Here is a 27,142-nt window from a genome sequence, read left to right on the forward strand (position 1 = left end):
GGTTAGTCCGGCATCGGTGGTGACCGAGGGCGGTCGGCAGGAAATGAGGCAGCGATGAGCGTCGCGCCCGAGAAGAGCGGGGCGGCGGCGGAGGAGGAGGAGGAAAAGGAGACGCTTTTGCTCTTGGACGCCTTGGTGCAGGAGTTCCCCGCTCCCCTAGGCCCCGGGACTTCGCTGCCCGTGCGGCTGCAAAGCGCGATGCTGAGCCGGGAGGAGGTGGAGGGGGAGAGCGCTGACATGGGGCTGAAGTTGCTGCGGGACAGGTGAGGAGATTGCCGGGGATGCATTGTTTGTGGAACCGCCCCCCGGTACACAGCACAGTGGCCTGGAAGCTGCACATTTACCCCGAGCTGTCACCGTCAGATTTATGGTCAGGGTTACACAGCCACGGCGCTGTCGTGACCCCAAAATGTGCCAGTGCTGCAAGGATATCCGACAGAGGGACCAGGTCGTTTCACAATGTCGTTTTTCATCCACTTAATACAGCACGAGAAAAAAACCCTGCTTGAATTGAGACAGTGACTGAATATTCAGCGAGAAAGAGAGGGTACACTTCAGTGTAAAAATTAGAAAATGCCACAGCATTTAATACAATAGAGAGGGTGCAGAGGAGATTTCCTAGAATGGTTCCAGGGTGAGGAACTCCAGAATGGGGAACCTGGGGTTGTTCTCCTTCGATCAGGGAAGGTTAAGAGGAGATTTGACACAACTGTTCAAAATCATGAACTGCGTTGAAGGAGTAAAAAAAGAGAAACTGTTTTCAGTGGGGGAAGGGTCAGGCAGATGCAAAGTGATTCGCAACAGATTCAGAGGCGACATGAGGAAGTATTTTTTACGTAGTGTTGTTGTAATCTGTCATGGTGGTGGAAGCAGATTCAATAGTAACTTTGAAAAGAAAATTGGACAAATACTTGAAGGGAAAAAAATACAGGGCTAGAGCAGGGGAGTGGGACTAATTGAAGAACTGTCCCAAAGAGCCGGCACAGACACAATGGACCGAATGGCTGCTTTCTGTGCTATATCCTTCTATGATGGGTTGAATGTTTGTTCACCATTTTCTATTTGTGCTTAAGATTCCCAGCATTCAGTTTTTTTTTGTCTGTACAGTTCACCCTGGGGTGAGGAGGATGAAAATTTTGAGTAGATCTCTTTCCATTAACTGCTGTTTATTTATATATCTGTTAACTATATCCTGCAAACCATTCCCAATTCTTGCAATCTCTGGTGCAACAGTATATCACTCTTGACATTAAATCTTAAATTAATATCAGTTTGTTATAAACACACTTTTTTGTTGAGAAATTAGGGAGGTCTGCAGCATTAATATATATATATTTTTTTTTAAAGCAAAGTAAATCTGTTAGTTCAGAATAGGTGACATTAAGCTTGAGTTTCAAATGGCCGAAGGCAAGGGATTTCTGAGGGGAAAAATCAATTAAGAGTAGGACGCTATGTCCTAGTTTTTAAGCAACCCCTCCACTTTGATTGGGTTGTGTCTCCGGTGATGCGGTATCCCTAGATACCAAAGCGCTCCAGCCATATTTCCTGCCCAGTGGTCAAATACATGAGGGGTGGGCTCACTAGCCTTTGATAGGGGTTGCACCGATCTGGGGATGGAGACTGGGAAAAAAACTATTTTGAAGAAATGTCTTTCTCTGAGTAATTGGGCTGGTTTGTTCTGCATACTTATGCAGGCCCCATTTTTCTTTGTTCTAGGGCCCCCTCTACCAACCTTTGAATGCTGGATGCCTGGGCCTAATAGGTAGCCACTGTGTTCAGTGTTTGACAGTGGAGGCCATGTTTCCCTCATTTTCATGAAAGTTTTTATTTGCATGGTTACATTTGGTCAAGCAAAATGTGCCCCAATGGGCCTACCCACCAGAAAATGTCAGGGACGCAATGGAGCACTTCACGGAGTAAAAACATAGAAACATAGAAAATAGGTGCAGGAGTAGGCCATTCGGCCCATCGAGCCTGCACCACCATTCAATATGATCATGGCTGATCATGCAACTTCAGTACCCCATTCCTGTTTTCTCTCCCTTCCCCTTGATCCCTTTAGCTGTAAGGGCCACATCTAATTCCCTTTTGAATATATCTAACGAACTGGTCTCAACAACGTTCTGTGGTAGAGAATTCCGCAGGTTCACAATTGTCTGAGTGAAGAAGTTTCTCCCCATCTCGGTCCTAAATGGTTTACCCCTTATCCTTAGACTGTGACCCCTGGTTCTGGACTTCCCCAACATTGGGAACATTCTTCCTGCATCTAACCGTAGCTTTCCACCCGCCTGGGGTCTGCTGGAAAATTGGGGAGGGAGAGGTGGAAAGCCTAGGCCTTTGAGTCTTGCTTTCAACATACTGGAGATGTAGAAAAGAGGAGGAATATGTAAAACTGTATTTAGAGATTAGAAGTAACAAGAGAAAAAATAGAGAAGCACTGTTCATAAAATTGAAAGATTAAAGAAGGTGGTAATGGAGAGGGATTGCTTTTCAAACAAACCTTTTCTAGTTTAGGAGTTTGAGAGAAGTCCTAGAAGAGGCTTCCCAAATAGTGAAACAGTATTCAAGCCTTGGCCAGACTTGTGCTTCATTAAGAGTTACGAGTTGATAAGGTAAAAGTAAGTGGCGTGAAAGAGAAACCAATCTACTTGGAGACAGTTTCAACATTACAACAACTTGCATTTATATAATGCTTTTAACATAGAAAAACAATCTCAATATGCTTCACAGGTGTAAGGAAAAATGGGCACCAACCCAAATTCGACGATATTAGGTACGCTGTCCGAAAGCTTGGTCGAAGAGGTGGGTTTTAAAGAGGGTCTTAAAAGTGGAGTGAGAGAGGTAAATGGTAGTTGAAGGCACGGTCGGCAATGGTGGGGCACAGGGAGATGGGGTGGGTGCATAAAATGCCAGAGTCTGAGGAACAGAGAATTTGGGGGGGTGGAGGTTGCAAGACCAGAGGACGTTCCAAAAATAGGGAGGGGTGAGGCCATGAGGATGAAAATTTTACAAGGGTTGGGCGACTGAGAGCCAATGTGTTGGAGGAGATGGAGTTTGGAGAAGAGTCGCCTCCGAAAGTGAGTCTTGTTCTGAACGAAAGCACCAAATATAAAATTGCCCAGTGTGAGGGTGTATAAGATGTGGCCCACTGGTCGAATACAGCTGTTACCTCACCAACAAAGCCCTCGTTACTTCTTCGTATGTGTATATCACTGACTTCGGCTTCCACTCAGCCTCAATTCTTTAAGCTTCTTGGTCTTGAAGAATTGAAAAAGGCTGTTCCATGTTTTGGATTTAGGTCAATGAGGAAACAGCATATTTACACCAATCAGTGAACAGCCTTCATCAGCCCGCCATCCTAGGAAATTTGAAGACCGGAAGCTTAAATCTTCCAATGTTCAAACTTCAAGTGGTAGCATTAGTGATGGACAAAGCGAGGCCAGGAAAGTGAGCAGCAAGACAAATTACAGCAGTAAGTGAGCAATAGAAGAGGACAGTGGTTAGCAGACCTGAGCAGGAAATGAAGAGAAAATGATAAGTGAGGTGGTGCAGCTGTGGGAAATATTTGAATTTTTGTGTATGGAAGGCATGTTTTTTTTGTGCGTACGGGGGCTTGCATTTTTGCATAATCGTGCATTATATAATCCCTAGTTGTAGCATTCGCCCCCCTGCCCAAATCTTGTTCACCTTGGGCCTAGTGACACATTTGCACTGTTATCTGTGTGCTGCGCAGTTAGGGACCTGCTGGGATCACTGGGTTAACAATATTTTCTAAAAATACAGCAGCCATTATTAGGATAAGCACAAAAAAAATGATAAATCTTCTTGGCTATACCCTTTCTTGGCTCTTCCAATTCTTACCTTGCTGTCTATTTCTAATCATCTCAGTGCATATTCCAAATCCATGAAAAGGGCAGCTACTTACAAAATACTGAGCAAATGGAAACTCTGTGTTTAATAAATACATTTACTGCGCCAGTCAGACGAGTAGAGATTGCAGTCAAATTTTGCTTTCTAGATTACATATTAAACTGATCCTTGTTTACGATATCTATGCAGAACAAGAGCAGAATTGTGGCACAGGCCACTTCATGAAATGCAAGTGTTAAAGTAATGAGTTAATTTGCACAATTCAAGATCAAAGTTGGAAATTGAGATTGTCAGGACATATACTTAAAAAATAGAATTATACAGAGATTAGCATGGATACAGAACTTGAGGCAGCTGGCAGCAGTTATAATATGGCTGAGTATTCAGTTTTGGCTCCTCCTGATCTGTTTGGATAAGAATTGGGGAAACCAGCTCTTCGTGCTACTAAGGGTTGTGGCCTTGCTGCTTTCTTTAATTTTTGTGTACTCATGTTCTACAAGATAAAGAAATTTGCTTCCTTTGGGCCAGGTGGCTTTTTGTCTCTCAATTACCAGATATGCTGGTGTTTCCTTTTTCTGAACTGTGCAACTTAACTCATTATCTCCGCATTTGTATCCCATGAAGTGCTGAGTGCCACAATTCTGCCCTTGTTCGGCACACAGATGTTTTAGACAAGGATTAGTGTAATATGTAGAGTAATCTACCAAGTAAAATTTGATTGCAATATCTCAGATTGAGGGCAAAGGAGATTTTTTTGCATTTTGGTATGTTACTTGCAGCTTTCTGAATTTGATTCTGATGGTAGCTGGGTGCACAAAACACGTCGAGGTGGCAATTGCCAATTTTCTATTGTCTGATGCATGTTGTAGGAATCCTTGCTTTGCAAGTGAGGCAAAGGCAATGTTTGATCTTGTGTATAGAAGAGACAGAGCAGTGGTCAGTTCCACCGATGCGAGAAGGGGGTATGAAGCTAAGCCCCCAGAATGCACTGACCTTTTGGATTAATACAACAGCAGTTCCAGGTTTCCCAACTGTGTACTATGTACAACAGCAATAACTTGCATTTATATCGCACCTTTACCATAGTAAAACATCCCAAAGCGCTTCACAGCAACAACAACTTGTATTTATATAGCGCCTTTAATGTAATGAAACATCCCAAGGCACTTCACAGGAGTATTATGCGATTTAAAAAAAAAAAAAAATTGACACGGAGCCACATAAGTAGAATTTAGTGCAGGTGACCAAAAGCTTGATCAAAGAGGTATGGTTTAAAGAGCATCTTGAAGGAGGAACGAGAGGTGAAGAGGTTTAGGCAGGGAGTTCCAGAGCTTGGGGTCGAGGCAACAGAAGGCATGGCCACCGTTGGTTGAACGATTATAATCAGGGACGCTCGGGAGGGCAGGTTTAGAGGAACGTAGATATGCGGGGGGGGGGGGGGGTGTTCATTGCATCAAATTATTACGTATTATTCCAATTCTAAAATACATTTATACGGTGGATTGGATAGCACACTGTCCTTTCATTCCTGGATACAGATTTTGAATCCTGCTCACACTGCTGGCAGGAAGGTTTCTTCTCATTTCTAACTACAAGAGGCCTGATTTCCAGATATCCCAACTGTGTTCTATGTACAACAACAATAACTTGTATTTATATAGTGCCTTTAACTTAGTAAAACATCTCAAGGCGCCTCACAGGAATGTTATAAAACAAAATTTGACAACGAGCCATATAAAGAGATATTGGGGCGTATGACCAAAAGTTGGGTCAAAAAGTTAGGTTTTAAGGAGTGTCTTAATTGAGGAAAGTGAGGTGGGAGAGGTTTAGGCAGGGAATTCAAAGCTTAAGGCCTTAGCAGCTGAAGGCATGGCTGCCAATGGTGTGGCGATTTAAAATTGAGGATGCTCAAGATGTCAGAATTAGAGGAGTGCAGATATTTCTGAGGGTTGTGGAAGTGGAGGAGATTACAGAGATATGGGAGTGGAGAGGCCATGTAGGGATTTGAAAATAAGGATGAGAATTTTAGAAATCAAGGTGTTGCTTAAACGGAAGCCAGTGTAGATCAGCGAGCACAGGGATGATGGGTGAGCGGGCGTTGGTGCGAGTTAGGACATGGGCAGCCGACTTTTGGATCACCTCTAGTTTACGTAGGGTAGAATGTGGGAGGCTGGCCAGGTGTGCGTTGGAATATTGAGGTGCAGAAGCTCCTGTGTTCCTGACAGGGAGGTCTAACATAAGCACCAACAACCTTTGCTATTCTGCGCCTGCGCTGACAGCTCCGTCACATCCTTGAGATGATTGATGCTCTAGAGAATGCGCTTTGACATAAAGTTGGTTCTGATCCAGTTGATTGGTCTGCATGTCTTCAGATTCTACTGAGTTAGAGAGAGGTTTCCTCTGCAGCCTGCCAGACAAGTATTTTCAATCTCTAGATATATGGACCAGTGGATTTTGATTTAATCAAACTGGTGAATGACTGTCTGCAGGACAAGGAGGAGGTTTAAAACGGGGGGCTTGTTACTGGAATATCAAGGATTGGAATTGTCCTTTTTTTTTCTTTGTATTTGAAAAATGTTCCTTGTGATACTGGATATGGAATGTCATTGGCTATCTTTGAAACCATGCAGTGGGAGTTAGGCATAAAAAATGGGTTGTCGAGTTTTCTTTTGACTTTTTAAGCAGGAGACAGTACCATTTAGTAAACAGCTAATCTATGTGAGAGAGAAATTCAATCCTATGCCCAAAAGGAAGTTACTAAAGGGGCTGTGTCAGCACCAAGTGTGTGCATTAACTATACTATTGCACCATATTCAGTCACAGATTTTACTTCAACTCTGGTTGAACTGGAGTCTTAACACCAGATTATTAGATCTATTTGCTTTCATAATTTTGTCAACATTTTCTCCTATAATTTGTAATAAAATATGTATTCTATTTTTAAAAAATCCTATTTTGGCAACATGAAGTGCAGTACCAGCTTGTGTAATAATGTCATGTTCTGTAGTGGGTACAGCAACTATATTGTATTGGTACACTATGTAACCTGGGTTTCGGCTCTGTGTATTGGTATGTTTTGGTAATTGTGTAGTATTACTGTACTGTGGCTAGATCAGTCTTGGTATTTGCAGCCATGTAAATCAGCCTCTGTTGGCCTGCCTTTTACATTGTGCTTTTTATTTCCCCTCTTGCTCCTTTATAGTCACCAGGTGCTGGAAATATCAGATGTTAGTGATAGCCCCACTGGCTTTTAAGGTCCCCTGCCAGGAGAGAATGCCCTCTATAGGGCTTGGAATGTGAGGAATCCTGGGAATGCCCTGTTCCAACCTCTGGGAGATCATACACTATGGGATGGGATGGGGTAGGGTGTAGTGGAAATTGAACTGTTTTAGGGTAGGGTAGGATAAAGACAAGCTCCTGTGCTGGTTGCTTAGTACCAAATATCTGACAACACATTCCATTATCATCTGTACAAGTGGCTAGTACATTAAAACCATACCAAGGTCAGACTGTTACCACCTCTGCTTATTGAAGACTCTTTGCAGCCTGCAGAAACTTACTGAAATTATTTATTGCAATATTTTTCCAGAAATAAGGAATGGATGGTTTCTGTCAATCCTTCTGGGATTATATGGGGGCGATCAGGAACTTCCCAGTGCCTGTGTGCAACACCCAAGGATAATTGACTAGTATGTGTGTATATGTATGTATGATATAAAATAAATAGGTTGAAGTTGTGCTGTGTAACACGGTAAGAAATGAGTTGTATGAAATATCGTCATCCAATATTTTTCCAATGGGTTGTACTCATTTAAAGTAAATAGTGCTCGGTATTCTTTTTAATTAAAAAAAAATCCAACCAAATGTTTCTTTTCAACTCCTTTTCCCTCTTGTCCACTTCCTTGGTTATGGTTCCATCGGCACCAGTTTGCCCTCTGGTATTGTCATGTATGTAGACCATGTATACTAACTGTATAGTCACCTAAGGTGTGCCACCAGAAGGCACTGCGGTGGGGGAACTGAGGGTCACCTGCATAGGTGTGCAGGGCCCAGTATAAAAGACTGCCCACCATGCTTGTGCCTCACTCTGGAGTTACAATAGATGGGAGTAAGGTCACAACAGCTCAAGTACAATACTAGACCTCGTGGAGTCAGTCATAAGAGTATTAAAGACATAACGGGTATCTTGTCCAAATGGCCATGATTCATGTGTGAGCCTTGAGATCGTGCTGGCAGATTATTTGACCACCGAGGGAAGCAGAAAGATCCTGACTGAGCACAATCCTGTCCTCACCCAATATCTACACTCAGATTTCTAGCAAGGTCACTGGTCAGCAATGAAGAGTGGGAATCCTGCTGTGTTTTTCCATCAAAGTTTATTGTGGTGACCCTACAGCTGTCCTGGCTGAGACCAACTATCAGCATCAACTCTGAATGGACGACGTTCCTGAGCTATGTGGGTCGATTATTCACTCACTTGAGCCATCAGGGAGTTATGGATCCAGAAAATTAATTGCTGAGGTGGGATTCTTAAATCTTTCCTCTTCTCACGAGTGTATTGTTCCAGGAATGGGAAATATTTTCTCTTCAACTACCATTTCTCTTTCTTGGGGCAAAATGAATGTCTAAATACACTGGAAATTAGTTTTTAAAAAAAATCAAAGATAAAGCTAAACCTGTACCGATCATTGGTTAGGCTACATTTAGAATATTGTGTCCAATTTTGCCCACCAATAAAATTGCTTCAAATTTTTTTGGGAAAGATGTTGGTCATGGAGAGGGTACAGAAGTGCTAGGAAGGATGTTACCAGGGATGTGTGGCTGTTGTGGTAAAAGGAGCCTTGGGGCGGACTACCTGATATGGGTAATCAACACCTCAACCTTCGCCCTCCGTATAACGACCACGGAATCAAACAAACAAAACCTTAGGTTCAACTGGCTTTATTTCGAGCAAATGCAAGAGAAAGTTCAATCGTGGAACCTTCAAAATACAAGAGGAGCTAGCCTCATACAAAATCATCGATAGGTCTATTGTTATCAGCAGAGTTACATTGATTTGTCGTCTCTTATCAGACTGGCTCTGAGTGGTACATGCAATTGTCCATCTTCCATCATATGTTAATTGTGTTTGTTCCGTGATTTGCACTTTACCATAGTCTGACGCCTGAAGTAACTGTTCCAAAATACTGGCTTATCTCTTCCAGAGACTTCTAATCAAAATTGTAACTACTGACTTCTGTTTTGTTATGTGTTACTAAGGTTAAGGATGAATTACCCATACAATTTTAATTCATTATAAGTGTGCTATACCTACATAAGCAAGTGTTTCATACAATAGGCAATTATAATCCATATCATCACCGATTCCTCAGACCCTCCTAATACTGATTAGTTCACTACCTTCAGCATTGTGTTCTGACCACCTATCTGTCTGCTCTTTGCCTGCTATATCCCTTACAGTGGCTTTATTTATAAAAAGGGACTCGAGAAATTGGGACTCGGCATTAAACTAGAGACTGTTGAGAATTTCTGTTAAGAGTTCAAAATTATGAAGGATTTTGATGAGATAAATAGAGAACAAATGTTTCCACTGGTCAGTGGGTCAATAACTAGAGGGGACACATTTTACATCATCACGGATGAAAGGAGAGATTCAAAGCTAATTTTTAGGTTGGGGATTCTTAAGTCTTCGAACGACCTGTCCGAAACAAGCATTTTCAAAGTGAAGAGGGACAATTATGGGGAAAGAGCAGGGGAATGAGAGCCAAGTGGATAACTCAGAAGCTAGCTTAAGTGCGTTGGGCCAAATGGTCTCTTTAAATGCTTACAATTATTTACCTGGGATATATGTGTAGATAGCGTCTCATTTTTACTTTGAACTGTCACTGCCATTACAGCAGGAAAACATTCATTTGTTATATTGGTACTAGTTAACAACCAGGGTAAAATTACAATGTTGACCACTGTGTTATCCAGTTGCATTAAAGAGGAGATATGTTTATTCCCTTTGGCTGGATTCAGATTCGGGTTTCAGTAGTAGCTGTTTAAAAAAAATTATATTTTTTTGCCTCTTCGTGGCTCCTGCATCAGCTCCGTCATGAACTTATCCCCTGCTCTGCCCTTAGCCTATCCCCAGCTTTTTCCATACATTGCTCTAATTGGCTACGAGGGCGTTAATGTGCATGTACTGAGGATGTTCCGTCTTGGCATCACTCTTGCCTCCTTATTGTATGAAAAGAAATTGATAACTAACTGCATATTGCCATTGCAGCGTGCATTGGAGAGTGGTTTCTAATGGGACGTGTTTATTTGTAATAATAAAATGTCCACCATGACTCTGGCTTTCCATTATCCCACATGACCTATTGCTGATTGGTCCCCTTGGACGATAAGCCACACCCTGAAGTTTCTCTGCAATGTGTAACTGGAACTGCCCAGCCCAAGTTTTGGCTGATTTTGCAAATAGTAATTCGATCCATTCTGACTTCAGAAGACAGATCTCGGAACAACCCAGCAAAAGCCACCAAGTTCCAGCCGAAGTCCCTTACCCCAGTGCAAGTGCTGCCTCCCCCAGCCGATGTCCCTTAACCCCTCCCCCGCCATAGATGGGGCATTGTGTGGGTCACGGATTGTTAACAGGTTTATTGGATAAAAGTGAATAGTGACAGCGTCGTGACTTCTGGATTTTATCCACTCCAATGATGTCCCTGACGCATTGAGCTTTCTGAGAAACATGATCCGTCTTCCCCGAGTTCCCTATCTCTTCCCCCCCCCCCCCCCCCCGTGTGTCTCTCTTTCCCCCCCCTCTCCCCTGCCGTCCCTCTCCCCACCGCGCGCCTCTCTCCCCGGCTCAGTCGGAGGCTCAGCGGCTGGCTCAGACAACATGGTCAATTGCCGGGCCCCACATCCGGTTCGGGGCCCCGACTTCTCTTTCCGGACGGGAGGCTGCGGGGTCCGAAGGATGCAGTCGTAGAAGGAAGAGAAAAGTGTTAGTACAAATAGTCACTCCGTTTCTAATGCCAGTGGAACAAGCTAAGCCAGGCAGTTTATATTTCCAACTGGAGTCCATGTCCCCAGCACTGAGCGTTTAATGTTGGCTGTAAGTTTTAAACAAAAAAGTGCCTTGTGTGTTTTCGGGTAGATTAGATGATGGGTCCCAGAGACGAATGGACAATCTGAACCATGTGACACCCAGTTAACAGCTTGTCAGTATTCATTTAGAGTTGCTTTCTGTGACAGAATTTATGGGAGCTGTGTGTGTTCTTTTTTTGTGTCCAGTATGATGGTGATGAAACTGATCGTGGCAAGAGTGGTAATTTTGTTGTCATTTCAGCCCTTTGGCAGCTGTTTTGCAATGTGTTGAGCGAGTGCCAAACTCTCCTGTTTGAATAGAGCTCGAGTCCTTTTGTTTGAAACTCCCCAAATTAAATGATGCGTAATGTGTTCTTTTGATTGAGTGAAGTCAGTTAATAATTGGCAGCATCTGAGCAGACAGTCTGCCTAAGTGGTGGTAATTGGGGAAAAACACGCAACCATAACTCGAACAACTAGAGTTGTGTTCATTCACTTCAACTGAACCTGCCCAATTTCGACAAACCACGGCATGTTTATATATTTACGTAATTCCATTCAGTTCAACATGCCATATCCAGGGAGGAGAATTTTCTATTTTTACCTTGCTTGCAACTGGCAAGGGACCTTGTACACAATCCCAATCTACAGCCTAGTACTGTTCAAGGATTTAATACTTTTGGGGTGGGGGGAGAGCCGGGGGAGAGTGTGCTGGGTGAGGGTGTTGATAGAATGTCTGTCTGTGTGTGTGTTCTGTACGCAGAAGAATTCCTGAAGGTTAGAAAAAATCAAGACCGAAGAAAATTGAATCTTGAAAATGTATGTGGAAGCATGGGAGGAGCTGGTGAGAAACTTGAACTGTGGCCATCATGGGTGGGAAATGAATCTAAAGAATGTTGCACTTTAATTAGCTCCCAACTCATGATCTGAATCTAACCATTCATTCTGGGAGGCACTTTTCATCTCTGCAGTTTTTGACTTTGGTGACCTGTTACATGTAACTCACTGAAAAAGGAGTAAGATTTGGTCCCAAAATCAATGTGACCACAAAACCTGCATAGTGTTTTAAAAAAAAAAAAAGTATTAATCTTATAACCCAGCCTTTGTTTATAACTTAAAGCAGTTACTTTGGCGTTATTAAACCTTGCTTGTGGGTTGGTTCCCAGTTATGTGTTTGTGGCTGAGTATGTACTCCCACTCCCCATGATCACACAAGCTGCAGAAAAGCAGCAAGAGAAGCAGATGTGTAATTTTACAATGATTTAAACATCTGAAATTTTCATGCAACTAATTCTGAAAATTGGAACATTTCTTGCACAGATGAACACTCCAGAGCACTTTGAGAGATAGATAGAGATGAAATGAGGGAGGCCCAAAGACATTGTCAAAATTATGGGTTTTGAGAAGCCTTTCGAAGGAAGGAAGAGCGATAGCAAGACAGTGATTTTTGGGAAAGAGGTAGCTCACTGCTGGCACTCTACAGCGATGTGAATGATTGCTGACTGGGTATTCTTGAGTGCGATATAATAGCTGAGAGTTGATGGGACACATTGAGTGATGTGGCTGCAGTTTAGCAGGTTGTACTGTACGACATTTAAGTGGTTATTGTGTCTAGAAGTTGGCTGGGCACATCATTGGGTGATGTGATGTCTGGGAGCTGACTGGGCACAGCATTAAGTGATGCAGTAGCTGGGAGCCAATGAGCCAAGTGGGTGATGCTGTGCTTAATTTAAGGAATGTCAGTGCTTGTAGAAAGTAATGTTTTTTTCAGCTTTTACATCCAGTGTTATCAAACATACTATAAAGTTGATAAAACAAAAATAAACCGTATTCTCCTCGGTCATGTACATTAGCTTCAGCTTCAGAAGAGAAATCATGTTGCATCTGTCATGCTTTTAGTTTCTTGGGTGCCTAATAATGCGTTATTCCTGGTGTCCTAGATATTTATCCCTTAACCAACATCACTAACACAGATTATCTCATTGGTGTTTGTGGGATCTTGCTGTGTGCAAATTGGCTGCTACATTTCCTACATTAAACAGTGACTACACTTCAAAAATACTTCACTGGCTGTAAAGTGCTTTGGGATGTTCTGAGGTCATGAAAGATGCAACATAAATGCAGGTCTTTCTTTTACTATTTAATTCAAAGTAATTTAATTCAAATTCAAATTACCTGATCATGTTAGCACTAAATCCTCTCACTGCTATATTATTTACATTGCTTAATTCAGATTATTAGATAATTAGATTTAAGTGCAAAAAATCACTTTGCATCACCCTGTATCGACATTAGACTGTATATGAACGATACATGTATGAGAATGATCTGTGTGTGAGACAGCACAGAATCCCTACAATTTGGCATTATTTGACAAAAGGCCAAAAGCATGATTGATGCAGGATGTGGGAATGGGAAACTGGTACAATGGGTAGTACCTGTACTCTTGAAGCATGGGTTAAGATACATGCATAGCAGAGGAAGCTTTTCTCTATATCTAACCCATGTTGTCCCAGAACTTGGTGTATCGTATATGACCAAATTAAAATGAGACCTCTGATTAAAAATATATATATTTATTAGAGAGAGGCGTCAGTCAAATTCTATTCACTCAGGAATGGCAATCCAATTGCAAGTTTGACCTGTAACAAATTAAGAGAGGATTAAAATTGGCCTTCAGATAGACAACACTCCTTCCACGTTCAAACAGGACCCCAAGCTTTGTTCGAATATGGGAAAACATAATGTTTCTCATTTTCTGATTGTAGTCAAAGATCCAACTCTACTGGTAAAAAGTGCTGGGATCCAAAACATTGCAATTGAACCGCAGCTGCCTTCTGGGCCTTCAATCCATGGTCTGTCTGGATGCAGGCACAGGCATAACCCAGAGTTTCCTCCTAACATGGTTCATCCCATTTGAGTGGTAGCAGTGGATTCGTCTTCCCACCCCAAAATAGAAATAGTGCAGTCTGAAAAAATAATGAACTGATGGAGACTGAACTAGGAGAAATTCAACCAAATCTGGAGTGAAGTCCCTGTTTTTGTAACTAGTCCCACATCTGTCACAGCCAGCATCAAAATATTGCTCAAAAAGCATAACTATAGCCTAAAGTTTCTGTATTGGAAAATAATGTCTGAACAAATTCAGTGACCAGCAGGTTTGTGAAATTATGGGATAATCAAAAATGAATGAACCATAATCATGTTACAGAACAAGTGGTAATTGTATTTCTTTCTCTTTTCTAAACTGCTCACAATCACTGACCCCATGTGTGCAAAGGAACATGATTTTTATGGGAAGTGATCTCGAGTCTCTTTCAGTCTGCTCCCTTCGTGTTTCACTGGCAGAAAAATGCTTACCTGATGACCCAGTTTGTAAATGCATCACATGATGCGGTACTGAGACTTACACAGCAGCAGGATCCCAGGCTTTAACTCTGCTGAGTTGGCTGGTATCAGGGTGGTGATGATAGGGTCACTGCAGTTACCCATCAGTATCTTAGAGACAAAGGAGAGGGAAAAATGATCTGGAGTTCTCATCCTGACTGCTATCCAATGACTCTTACAGGAAGTGTAATAGGATCATTGCTCCCATAAGGTAATAGTCCACTAATTTCAGTTCATTGCTGAGGGAATGCTGCACAGTTGAAGGTGACGTCTTTTGGATGGGATGCTAAACTGATGCCCCATCTGCCCTTTCAAGTGAATGTAAAAGAGCATGGTGCTACAGGTACAACATCTCAAATCTGGCTGTACGAAAATCGGAATTGTCTAAAAACCGGACATTTTTGAGAAAATCGCATTTGATATTCAGTAAAATAAAATCTGGCATTATTGTCCAAAAACTGGTGGGCCAGACTAGTTATCTGCTTCGCCGCTATCTTTTAAATGGTGTGCGATCGGTTCGAGCCTTGCCGAATGACCCTCGACCTGGCCTAACCCAATCTGACCCACGCCACCATTAGTACTTTGTCTGTCTCGGTAACATATGTACGCTCTTCAGACGCTCTGGTGTCCGAAATTCGGAAAAGTCTGGCCCGACCTTGGTCCTGACGTTGGCGGATTTGAAACGTTGTACCTGTATTTAAAGAAGGGCAGGGGAGTTCTCCCCTGGTCCTGGCCAACATTTGTCCCTCAGTCAACATCTCTCAAAAAGATTGTCCCAGAAATTGCAGTCTGAGGCTTCCCGCGGGCGGATGCTTCCGACCGCAACAATTTCTACGAAAGTATCTGGTGATCCCGGAGGTTCAGTGATTTGTGGTCCTGGGGCTCTACACGAAGGCCAGCGATGGGACCCATGTATCTCGGGATCGTCCGGATCTCTGGGATCACGTGGGCCGGCCCAACCTATCCCAGTAGGGGGAACCCCCATTCATACATGTTATTCTGTATGTACAGAGCTGCCATAAGTATGAATGGGAATACCTCCAGAAACACACACACTTTGAAAATAAATTAAAAAATTAAAAAGAAATTTAATTAAATATTGTATACAATTTTTTTAATGTTTTAACAGGGCTAAAAATAAACTTGCCTTAATGGACAGGGTTTTTAATATACAGATGAGTGATAACATTTTATTTTTCTATTTTTTTCAAATTCTTACACTGTTAAAAGCAGGCGTAAGTCCTTATGCCTGCTTTTACCAGTATAAGAATTTGAAGGACATTCGTTGGGCAAATAGCCCAACTCTCTGCCTACGGAGGCCCTTTTCCTTCGTATGCGTGCGATCTGTCAAACTGCTGCGTTTCCCCATATTACAAAAGTGGCTATACTTCAAAGGTTCTTAATTGGCTGTGAACCGCTTTGGGACGTCCTGAGGTTGTGAAAGGCACTGAATAAATGAAAGTTATATTAACACTCGAAGTCCACAGTCAGATATGAAACATAACCACTTAATTTATCTGAGGCCACCAGTATATACAACATTATCCATGAGGAGGGGTAAAAGGATGTGAAACAACAGTTTGCATTTTATATAGTACCCCTCATGTAAAAGAATGTTAAGTGCTTTGTGAGAGAGTTGTACACCAAGTCAGAAGTAATGCATTTAGGTGAGGCAGGGAACCAAAATCATAGGTCAATGGGATAGATTCATGGGAGGTAGGCAAGAAGGCAAAGTCATTTGGAAGAGTTCCAAAGTGGAAATAACGGCTGAAGTAACCATTTGGATGGGGGGATGCCAGCTGATGTAGCATTTGAAAAATGAATGTTCAAAGTGCTGAAGGCATGGATGACGGTTTCTGCAGCAGAGTGGCTGAAGTAGGGGGCATAATTAGGCAATGCACCAGAGAAAGGAGGTCTGGGGACAGGCTACATATGGGATAAATAACTCTACTCAAATCAAATGCTTGTGTATCATCTGGGTTAGCCTTATCAAACATCCAGAGAGGTTGATGGAGTCACTGCCAGGACAACATTGTTGCTGGCAAGAGCTAAACAGAATATCTTCAACATTATCAATATTGAGCTGTAGGAAGTTGCATGTCATCCAGCACTTGATGCTGGCCAAACGGTTAGTGGAGTAACAGCTTTTGGAATCGATGGTGGTGGCAAAGCAAAAAAAGTTGGGCTCCATCAGCCTATGTGTAGAAGCTGACCTTTGCTTGTGGATACAGCATGCATATGGAATTGGCCCCATACTTGCGGATGACGTTGCTGAATGGTAGCACGTAGAACGTGAATAGAAAGGCACCAAGGATCTAGCCCTATATATGCCAGAGGTGACTGTGGGAAGATAGGGAAAGTCATTCTTTGAAGGGATTTAGTGACTATTGATACAGGAAGACTTGAACAAGGAGAGACAGCAAGAGGTAATCAGACATACAGGATGTGAAGGCCCAGATTTATTTGCACATTCCTTCCCTCATTTGCCAGTGCCATTCCCACACTGTCTTCTGATATGAATCAAGGAGGAGTTACTTTGTATGTCTGTTTAAAAATGTTGAAGTGATTGTCTTACATAGCTTTTTATTCCTCCTACAGAAATCTGCCGCCTGTCCTTGCTGCCACTTTGATCCATGCTGCCATTGCCCATGTGTTACAGTTGGATATCTCTCTGTTTAGAAACAAAAAGGAACCTGATCAGGTTGAGGAAGAGCTTGTCTGTAGGTATTTGTTTTGTCTCTTTTTTTTTTTAATAGAAACTCAGTTTTGGGATATATTTTAAAACTAATGCTCTCTCTGGCCACATGATACTTGGCTTCTATCTGTCAACAATATTGATTCAGTACCTTCTTTTGGAATGATGAGTAACTATTTATCGAGTGTTACACTGCACCTGTCCAGCAGTATAAACATCTGAGCAGTAATGTGAGCTGAACTTACACAGCATGCTTGCACCTTTTTGGAACCAGTGTTGCAGAGAGTACCTACCTGCTTTCCAACCGGTATTTTTATTGATTTAAGAGGAACGGACATGATGGTCAGCTGTGTCATCCAATACATATATGGCTAGTTTGGAATTCAGATGTTGCTAATTGAACTTTTAATTAATAAATTTAAAAAATGTGAAATAACCGTTGGGCATGTGTACAGCAACACTAAAATGGATTATCTGTTCATTATCACATTGTTGTCTGTGTGCAAATTGGCTGCCGCGTTTCCTAAATTACAACAGTGGCTACACTTCAAAAAATACTTCATTGGTTGTAAAGCAGTTTGGGATGTCCTGAAGTCATGAAAGGAGCTATATAAATGCAAGTCTTTTTTATGTGATTTCTACACTCAAATTTGCATGGCTAATACATATGTACCTTAACCGTTTTGTTATTGTTGGTAAAATGGTCCGACAAAAGCAACTTTTTTGATTGTGCTTTATTTCCTTTGTTACTGCTTATTGGTTATCTGCTAAGATGGTTTGTAATATGGGTGAAAACACTGGACTTCAGCACCACTCAAACACCAGCAACATTGAATAGAGAGGGGAGAAGTCATCATGGTCAGCTCAACCAATCGGAATAATTGTTCCAGGCCAGCAGAATAAATCAAGCCCAACCAGTAATGAGCATGTCCAATAGGGCACATCATGGCAAAGGGAAAGCAACATCCATGTTCTGGATGGAGAGTAGGGCAGGTCTGGCACATTTCGAGCGAGTCAACATTCTCAGCAATCGCGACTGCTGGACAGAAACCTAGAACTTGCATTAAGATGTGGTGTGTCTGATAAATTCAAGTCAAAATCCCAAAGTTTGGTGAATGAGAAAGACTGCGAAGTTTTGCATGAAGTACCAAGTAAATGCACCCATGAAGTACATTTACCTGCATTGTGTGTAAGCTGTTTTCTACGAAAATCAGTGCACATGGCCAAAATTGTGTTGCTGTAGCCACACCTGTGGCTAGTTAGCAGTTTCTCTCGGGCAACACAGTTTTAAATCTGAAAATAAGACGGGTCAGAGGGCCACATTATTTTGTTGCAGATCCACCTCCTTGGAGGTATTGTCATTTAAACCAGTTCCTGCTTGCACTATGCCAAAGGTACATTGAACGGCATCAGCATCATACCATTTTGTATTACAGCTCTACCTTCGGAGGCAGCCCTGCTGCGAGAACAGAATCTGCAATATGAACATCACAAGATCAAAGTGTACTGTACATTCAATAACCCCTTCCCTCAATCAAGGGTAGAGGTTAAAAAATAGCAGACATAGCTTCTAAATACAGACTCCAGTGTTTTGATCTTAAATCTTTCAAGTTTGTTAGATCCAGTGTCCCATGAAATGGAACCCCTCTCCCACACCACTTCTTCAGCCACATGTTCACCTCCCTAATCTGCTTATCCCTACGCTAATTTGCGATCATAACCCTTGAGGTCCTGTTTTTTAATTTAGCTCCTAGTTTCTGGTACACTCCGAACTGTACCTCTTGCTTACTCTTTCTTATATTGTTGGTCCCAACATGGACCACAACGACTGGATCCTCCCCCTCTCCAATATCCTTTCAAGCTGGTTTGAGCTGTCCCTCATCCTGGTGCCAAGTAAGCAACATGCCATATGAGACTCTTGATTCTGCTTATAAAGGATCCTATCTGTCCCCCCATATTATTGGATTCCCTACAACTACCACACTACTATTCTCCTCCTTCTCCTCCTCCTCCCTTTTGGACAGCTTCCTGCTCCAAGGTATCATGGTCAGCATTCTGGATGTCCTTCCAGCAGTCTTTATCCTTCGCCTCACAGGCAGCATGTACATTGTTGGATAGAATCAGTTTCTGTAGATCTTCATTCTCTATCTTGCCTGGGTTCCCCTTGCTCTATACACTATCGGTCACACCAACCCCATTCTGATCCTGCACCTCTCTACGAGGTGTGACAGAGATCTGGAGCGCACTGTCCAGATACTCCTCCTTCTCCCTTATGTGCCAGTCTCCAATTCATACTCCAGCTCAATGACTGAGCCGCAGAAATTCGAGATGGAGACATCCACTGCAAATATGTCCACAAACTCTCTCATACTGCAATCCAGCCATATCTTGGTCTATATTTATTTATAGATAATTACTTTAGTCTGTTTCAATATTTTTTACATACTATCTTTCACTAAGTGCTAAAACACTGAGCAATATTTTAAATACTTACTGCCTCAAGCTTACACTAATTTCTGTCATGGTACTCAGTCAGCTTACGGTGCTTTGCCTCAATGATTTCGTGCAGGTCTGGGAGGATTAATGAGAGCCTTGTTTTTAAAGTCCTTTTCATCAACAGTTGCGCGGGGGGGAATCCCAGTCAATGAGTGCGGACAAGATCTGTATGCCAGCAGCAGACGCGACAGGCGACCCTGCAGCGTGGGACCTTGGATTTTAAGCATGCCTTGTTTAATGATTTGCACTGCTCTCTCCGCCTGACCGTTGGAGGCTGGCTTGAACGGTGCCGTCTTGACGTGATTTATGCTGTGGTCAATTATAAAATCTTGGAATTCTGCGCTGGTGAAGCACGGACCATTGTCACTGACCAATATGTCAGAGATTCCGTGCGTTGCAAACATGGTTGCGAGGCTCACCACAGTGGTGGAGGTTGTGCTCGAGTTTAAAATGGTGCATTCGATCCACTTTGAAAATGCATCCACAACTATGAGGAACATTTTGCCCATGAATGGGCCCACATAGTCTACGTGTACCCGCGACCACGGTTTGGTGGGCCAGGGGCTCAGGGGAGCCTCTCTGGGTGCATTGCTGAGTTGGGCACAAATGATGCACCTTCGGACGCAGGGCTCCAAGTCCGCGTCAATACCAGGCCATCAGACGTGGGATCTGGCTATGGCCTTCATGAGAACGATCCCCGGGTGCTCGTGGTGGAGCTCCCGGACAAATGCCTCTCTGCCTCGCAGAGGCATGACTACTCTGCCCCACATCAGGCATTCTGCTTGGAGTGATAGCTCATGCATGCGCCTGTGAAAGGGTTTTAATTCCTCTGGGTAGGCATCGCGAGCCTCTGCCCAGTCACCGGTTAGGACACATCTTTTTACTAAGGATAACGTGGGGTCACTGGCTGTCCAGGCTCTGATTTGGCGAGCCCTCATTGGCGAACCTGTGGACTCAAAGGCATTGATTGCCATGACTATCTCAGTCCTGTTCGTCAGACCCTTCCGTGGTCGCCAGGGGCAGCCTGCTGAGCGCGTTGGCACAGTTGTCTGTGCCTGGTCTGTGCCTTATGGTATAGTCGTAGGACGCCAGCATGAGTGCCCACCGTTGAATTTGCGGCGAGGCGTTGGCGTTTATTGCCTTGCTCTCGGATAGGAGGGACATGAGGGGCTTGTGGTCGGTTTCTAACGCGAACTTGGCCCAGAAAAGATATTGGTGCATCTTTTTGACACCGTACGCGCACTTGAGTGCCTCCTTCTCTACCATTCCGTACCCGCGCTCCGCCCGCGAAAGTGACCTGGAGGCATAAGCTATGGGTTGTAATTTACCCGCACTATTGACATGTTGCAAAACGCACCTGACCCCATACGCTGACGCATCGCATGTGAGAACTAGCTTTTTACCTGGATCAAAGAAAATCAAAACACTGTTGGAACACAAGGTTGCGTGCCTTATTGAAGGCGTGTTCCTGGGCATCCCCCAAAACCAATCGCACCCCTTCCTGAGGAGCACATGGAGAGGCTCCAGCAGCGTGCTTAAGTTCTGCATAAAGTTACCAAAGTAATTGAGTAGCCCGAGAAAGGTGCGCAGTTCTGAGACATTCTGGGTGCCAGGCGAATTGCTTCTGTTTTGGACTCTGGGTGGATTCTATCAGCGGCAATCTTTCTGCCCAAAAATTCAACCTCGGGTGCGAGAAGCAGGCACTTGGATTTCTTGACTCGTAGGCCTACCCGATCCAACCGCTTTAGTACTTCCTACAAATTACGGAGATGGGAGTCGATGTCGCTGCCCGTGATAAGTATGTGGTCTTGAAATACAACCGTCCCCGGGATGGACTTGAGCAGACTCTCCATGTTGTGCTGGAATATGGCAGCTGCCGACCTGATGCCGAATGGGCATCGATTGTACATGAAGAGGCCTCTCTGTGTTGATGGTGGTGAGTAGCTTTGATTCCTCAGTGAATTCTTGCGTCATATACGCAGATGTGAGGTCTAATTTTGAGAAAAGTTTACCTCCAGCCAATGTGGCAAATAAGTCCTCTGCTCTGGGCAGCGGGTACTGGTCCTGTAGGGAGTGTTTATGGTAGATTTATAGTCTCCACAGATTCGTACGGATCCATCAGGCTTCATGACTGGGATGATGGGACTTGCCCAGTTGCTAAATTCCACAGGTGATACAATGCCTTCCTGTCGAAGCCTGTCTAGTTCGTGTTCAAACTTTTCCCTCATCACATAGGGTACAGTTCTGGCCTTGTGATGGACCGGCCTAGCATCCTGTGTGATGTAGATTTTGACTTTGGCCCCTTTGAAAGTGCCCACACCTGGCTGAAAGAGATGTTCAAATCGCTTTATAACTGTTGAGTAGGAGGTCCGTTCCTCTAATGACATAGCATGGACATCATCCCATTTCCAGTTTAGTTTTGCCAGCCAGCTTCTCCCCAGCAGTGCTGGGGGATCTCCGGGGACAATCCACAGGGGAAGTCGGTTCACTGTCCCTTTGTGTGTGACAGAGAGCATGGCGCTGCCGAGGACTGGTACGATTTCTTTGGTATAGGTCCTTAGTCTGGTGTCGACCCTTGTGGGTTTTGGTCTGTCTCTTTTATGCGGCCACAGTTGTTCAAATTGTTGAGCGCCCATGAGAGATTGACTCGCTCCCATATCCAGCTCCATGTTGACAGGTATCCCGTTGAGTAGGACCCTCATCATTATAGGAGGCGTCCTGTTGTAGGACCAGCGACCATTGATCGTGTTGACCCGCTATACACCGGTGTCCCGGGTACTGTCCCCACCGTCTTCTGGTCTGCTTTCCGACCCATCCGATTCGTATACCAGCCGAGCTGCCGTTTTTTTGCACATGCGGGCCAAATGCCCTGTATATTCACAGTTCCTGCAAACAGCCTGCTGAAATCGACATCCCTTGATGAGTGCCCACCCCCACACCTCCAGCACAGACTGCTTCTATTGTTCCCAAAGAATGAGCTGCGTCTGGCTGATCTCTCTTGAGCTTCTCTCAGTTTGTAGTTGATTGCTCGCATTGTAGTTGATTGCTCGCATTGTAGTTGATTGCTCGCATTGTAGTTGATGAGGTGTGAACGGCTGTCCTGTGGCCCTGATGGTTTCTGGCGCCATTGCCTGCTGTCGAGAGCCTGTTCTCCCGGTTTTGTCTGTGTGTGGGGGTAGCAGCTTGTTTAGTGCTGTGAACTTGTTCCGATATTTCGTTAGTTGTCGTACCTGCATTGTAAATCAACCTTGTTTCTTCTTCCCCTACCAAGAATGTCTGTGCAACCAGTGCTGTTGCCTCTAAGGTCAGGTTCTTGGTCTCTATGAACTTTCGGAATATGCCTGCGTGGCCTATTCCTTCAATGAAAAAGTCTCTCAGCATTTCTCTCCTCAGTTTGTCGGAGAACTCACATAAACTAGCCAACCTCCGAAGTTCCACCACGAAGTCGGGTAAGCTCTGGCCCACACAGCTTCTGTGGTTGTAGAACCTATATCTGGCCATGTGTAGGCTGCTCGCTGGCTTCAGGTGGTCTCTTACCAGTGTGCTCAATTCTTTAAACGACTTGCTTGCTGGTTTCTCAGGTGCCAGAAGATCCTTCATTAAAGCGTATGTTTTCGAGCCACAGCTGGTCAAGAGATGGGCTCTTGTCTGCTTTGTCGTCTCCTAACCAGTCTTTGGTTACAAAGCTTTGCTGGAGCCTTTCTATAAAGTCCTCCCAATTGTCTCCAGCATTGTACTTTTCATCTGATCCATTGTTCGCCATTCTGTGGATTCTGTAATTCCGTAACTCGTCGCCACTGTAAAGTCCTGTCCCCTCAGTACAGATTCACACGAGGCATGTAGTGAAGTCAAGGTCACTCTGGACCTGCACCTTTATTTAACAGCTCTGGAATGCTGCACTTGCCTGAGACCTGTCCGTATATACCTGTCTCTTGCAAGTGCACCCCTGGTGGTAAGGTATGCTGGTGGTTACAGGTCATATCTTATTAGTCATGTATAGCATGTTAGGATACGGTTATATATAATAATGTAAGATACATGACACTTCTATTCAACCATTCTTTTTGCCTCCTCTTCCCTTTTCTCTCCAGTCCCACTCAATGTCGACATTGTCTTGATCTTGAACAACTTTGTTCACAAGTAGTTCAAGATAGTACTGTTACTAAACACTGCAAATGACAGACTGGCTAGCAGCTGCAAATTGCTGGGGTGTTTACTTTCATACAAGGATACGGTTGCTGCATTGAAAGTTTGGTCCTCCCATTCAGTGCATGGTGCTCCCATTCAGCTTATTGCCTGTATCCAGTTTTCTCATGAAGCATTTATCAGTAATGACAGCTTTCCCTTGGTTGTAGTACCTTAAACAATTGGCTCGTTCTTCTAAAAACTGCAATCTAACAAGTTCTGATTAACTGCAAGGCACCAAAAATAAATTGTACTGTTTTATCATTACTTAAATTTTTATTCGATTTGTCTGTTGGCTCAGATTGATGATTCATTATGGCTATAATTTTTGGTGCTTTCAGCCGGCCTTGAAATTAAGCCACAGAGTCTTAGCTCTGTTGTTGTTCTACTTTGCTATCATTCATTTGTTGTGGAGGTTAAACTAATGAGGAAGAATGTTAGACGACCTATGTTGGTGTGCTGCTTGTTCTTTGAATGTAGTGCAACTTCTACATACAAAGCACCTTTAAAAGGACAGTATCCTATGATTTTCCCTTTTGATTTGGTCCTTTTGTATTTGGTTGAATGAGGAATGCCACACTAGACGCAACTCGCCGAACATTTCGTTCTTATTACAGAATAATACTCTGCCTTTCTTTTTTAATGGGCATATATTTGTTTTTATTTGGAGACAAAGTGCCTCATTTAAGTGAAATTAGCAGTCTAGCAATCTTGTCTAGCACTGGTAAAATACAAAAACACCAGGCACACCCAGTTTAATGGGGCTTGCCGGAGGTTACTTCCTGTTATACAATTCAGTTCCTGAGTAATTAAAATCACTTCCTCCATGTACATAATTCAGACAAATGGCACAGTGTAAGGAGTAAACTGATCATATCTCTTCAGATACTGGATGCAAAGTATATCAGAACTCAGTACATTGTGTTGAAGGGAAAAAGACGCCAACCCCTTTCCTAGCAAAACACATTTTTAATTTGACTTGCCTTCAGTGCGTCTTTTTGTTACTTGTAAACAGTAATTCAGGTCAGATATACTGTCTGATTTGTTCCAGATCTGTCATCCTACTCTATACACTTGAGACTCTGCTTTATGGTCCAAGGTGTGAAATCAGAAAGCTGTACTGCAGGCTGCATAATAACTGAGCTTTCTGTTCAAAGATATGCTCAGTTAGAGCCGCGTGAGTATAACTTTGAAAGCAGAAAAAAGAGAAGGCAGAAGTTCCTCCTTGTTCGTTCTAAGTAATTTTTTTTTTAACACTGAAAAAAATGAATTATCCAATGATTTGAATTAAGCGATGTTAATAACTCCAGTGGAAATTAATAGCTAGAAAATTGAACTTAGTATACTGGATGTTAATAACTCCAGTGGAAATTAATAGCTAGAAAATTGAACTTAGTAGCTTTGGATTAAGAAGAGTAGACTGTAGTTGAAACTCTGTTTTATTGTCTTGTTAATAAGCTCAGACTTGACATGAAATCCCAGTGTGCGGGTCTCAACAAAAATTACTGTGGGCCATATCAATTCAGCTCCTAATGGGCATGAGTCCATAACACAAAACAGCCCATAGTTTAATTTGGTACTGAATTTTCAGTTTCACTGAGGGGGCACTAGGACGGTAGGTGTGGGGAAAAACATGTCGCACAGAGGGTGATTTGAGGTTGAGGCACATTACCATGCTAGTGTTGAGGGTATTTTACTCTATTTCATGTATAGTATACCTGACCTTAAGCTGTTTGTTTCTGACAGTGAGTGGAAAGTATTCTGTTCCTCAACACAAGTTCCTCACTTTGAGTAACACCAAAAGAAAAAAGAATACTGAAGAGTCAAGAAACAAATTCAGGATTTCTAATTGTGAAACTGTTGGATTATTGTTTCTGTCAGGTGCCTTGACGAGGACCAGTAATCAAACCCAAGACCTTCCGGACTGTGCTGCACAGGGAGGGTGCCTTTACTCACTCGGGTATATTTTAAAGTAGAACAGGAATTGTTTCTCTAGTAGTGGAACAGTAAATGTTTTCACCACCTTTTCTTATCTACAAAAAGCTACATATGAAACTTCCCCGCTCTCTTTCCCCCCTCCCTCCTGCAATTTCCCAGTAAGTGGTCTTTGGCCAAGGACTCCCAGGTGTCAGTGGGGATGTTTCACTTTATCAGGGAGGCTTTGAGGGTAGTTGTGGTGCTATACTGTCTTCCTAATCACCACTCAACTAGGCAAGAAAAAAATTGGATTCCGACTGGATATTGGTTGAGAATAGGATTGGTCCTGACTGTGATACCACAATGATTAATGTGCTCAGGATTTTCTGCTGTGGTTGCCAGGCTGTGATTTTCATTTTCTATCTATTTGCAATGGGCAGAAAATTGTGCGTTGCTGAGCACGGGAGCAGATTAATCTTGGCCTTCCAATCTAGGCTAACTTGTGAAGAACAACCACTGGGCAAGGTACTGGAAGGCAAGCAGTGCCTATGGATTTATACCCCAGTAAGAGTTGGTGCTTTCAGGAAAGAAGGGGAGGGAATTGGAGAAGAAAATGTGTTTCATTGCGCAGTGGGAAAGGTACTGTACAGTTTAGCGGCATCCACAATACCTGTGCTGTGCTCCATTTTATTAATGAGGGTAGGAAAATGGAGCACCATGCAGGTACTGTGAATAGTGAGGAACTGTATGGTGTCTTCCTACACCTCAGTGAACATACAGTACAAGTGTGATTGCCATGGCTAAGGGGAGCATGTTTTTTTCCCCCCTCTTTTTTTCTCACCATTTCTCTATCAGTTTTTCTTCCTAGTGTCAAGGGGTTGACTGACTGCCTGTGGGGGGGGAATATTTCGATGGGTACTGTGATCTTTGTTCATATGCAAGCCTTGACAGTATCAGCAGGCTATTTGACATGAGGACATCAGTCCTGTCCGATCCTGTCCACACATGTGCACTTCCAGCAGGGGTTGATCAATAGTGATCAGAAGTAGGAACCTTCTCCCAAACCCAAAAGTGCTGAGATCAGTGTCATATATGTACTTTTGGGATCACTAGCCACTAGCTGGCGTCACTGTTGGAGGCCATTGGGCTGCACGCACGTGTGAGCAGCCCAAGTATAAAAGGCCAGCCATTAAGCATTTTGGGCCTTAATAAAGCAGAGCCAAGGTCATACCTCTTGGAGTTAAACAGTACTCAGTCTAACAGTTATTGCATGCACAACAATCAGCTAGCGTAGTAAAGATCAGGGGCTTCCTTGGATACATTTGAGCCATCAGGGAAGCAGGAAGTGTATGATTTCTTCCCTTGCTGTAAGGACATTGTATGGTAATTTGGTGAGAGAACTTGTGCAGTGCTTTCCTCATAGTTTAGTGAAACAGGGCAGCTCTGTAGGTGATGCATTCCACTGCACTGCAATGCCTTCTCACTCCATTGCAGAGTTCTGTGGTATTGTTGATTTCTGGA

General features: G+C 43.3%; 1 protein-coding gene across 1 annotated transcript; it reads left to right on the forward strand.

The window, feature by feature from the left end:
* LOC139241450 (protein phosphatase 1F-like) lies at positions 1-25,680 on the forward strand. Its single transcript, XM_070870010.1, has 3 exons — positions 1-263; positions 16,927-17,048; positions 25,586-25,680. Exons 1-3 carry the CDS (start codon positions 55-57, stop codon positions 25,678-25,680), a joined length of 426 nt encoding a protein of 141 aa, XP_070726111.1. The 5' UTR covers positions 1-54.
* The last annotated feature ends 1,462 nt before the right edge of the window (positions 25,681-27,142 follow it).

Source organism: Pristiophorus japonicus, unplaced genomic scaffold, assembly GCF_044704955.1.
Source record: "Pristiophorus japonicus isolate sPriJap1 unplaced genomic scaffold, sPriJap1.hap1 HAP1_SCAFFOLD_1083, whole genome shotgun sequence".
Lineage (NCBI taxonomy): Eukaryota > Metazoa > Chordata > Chondrichthyes > Pristiophoridae > Pristiophorus > Pristiophorus japonicus.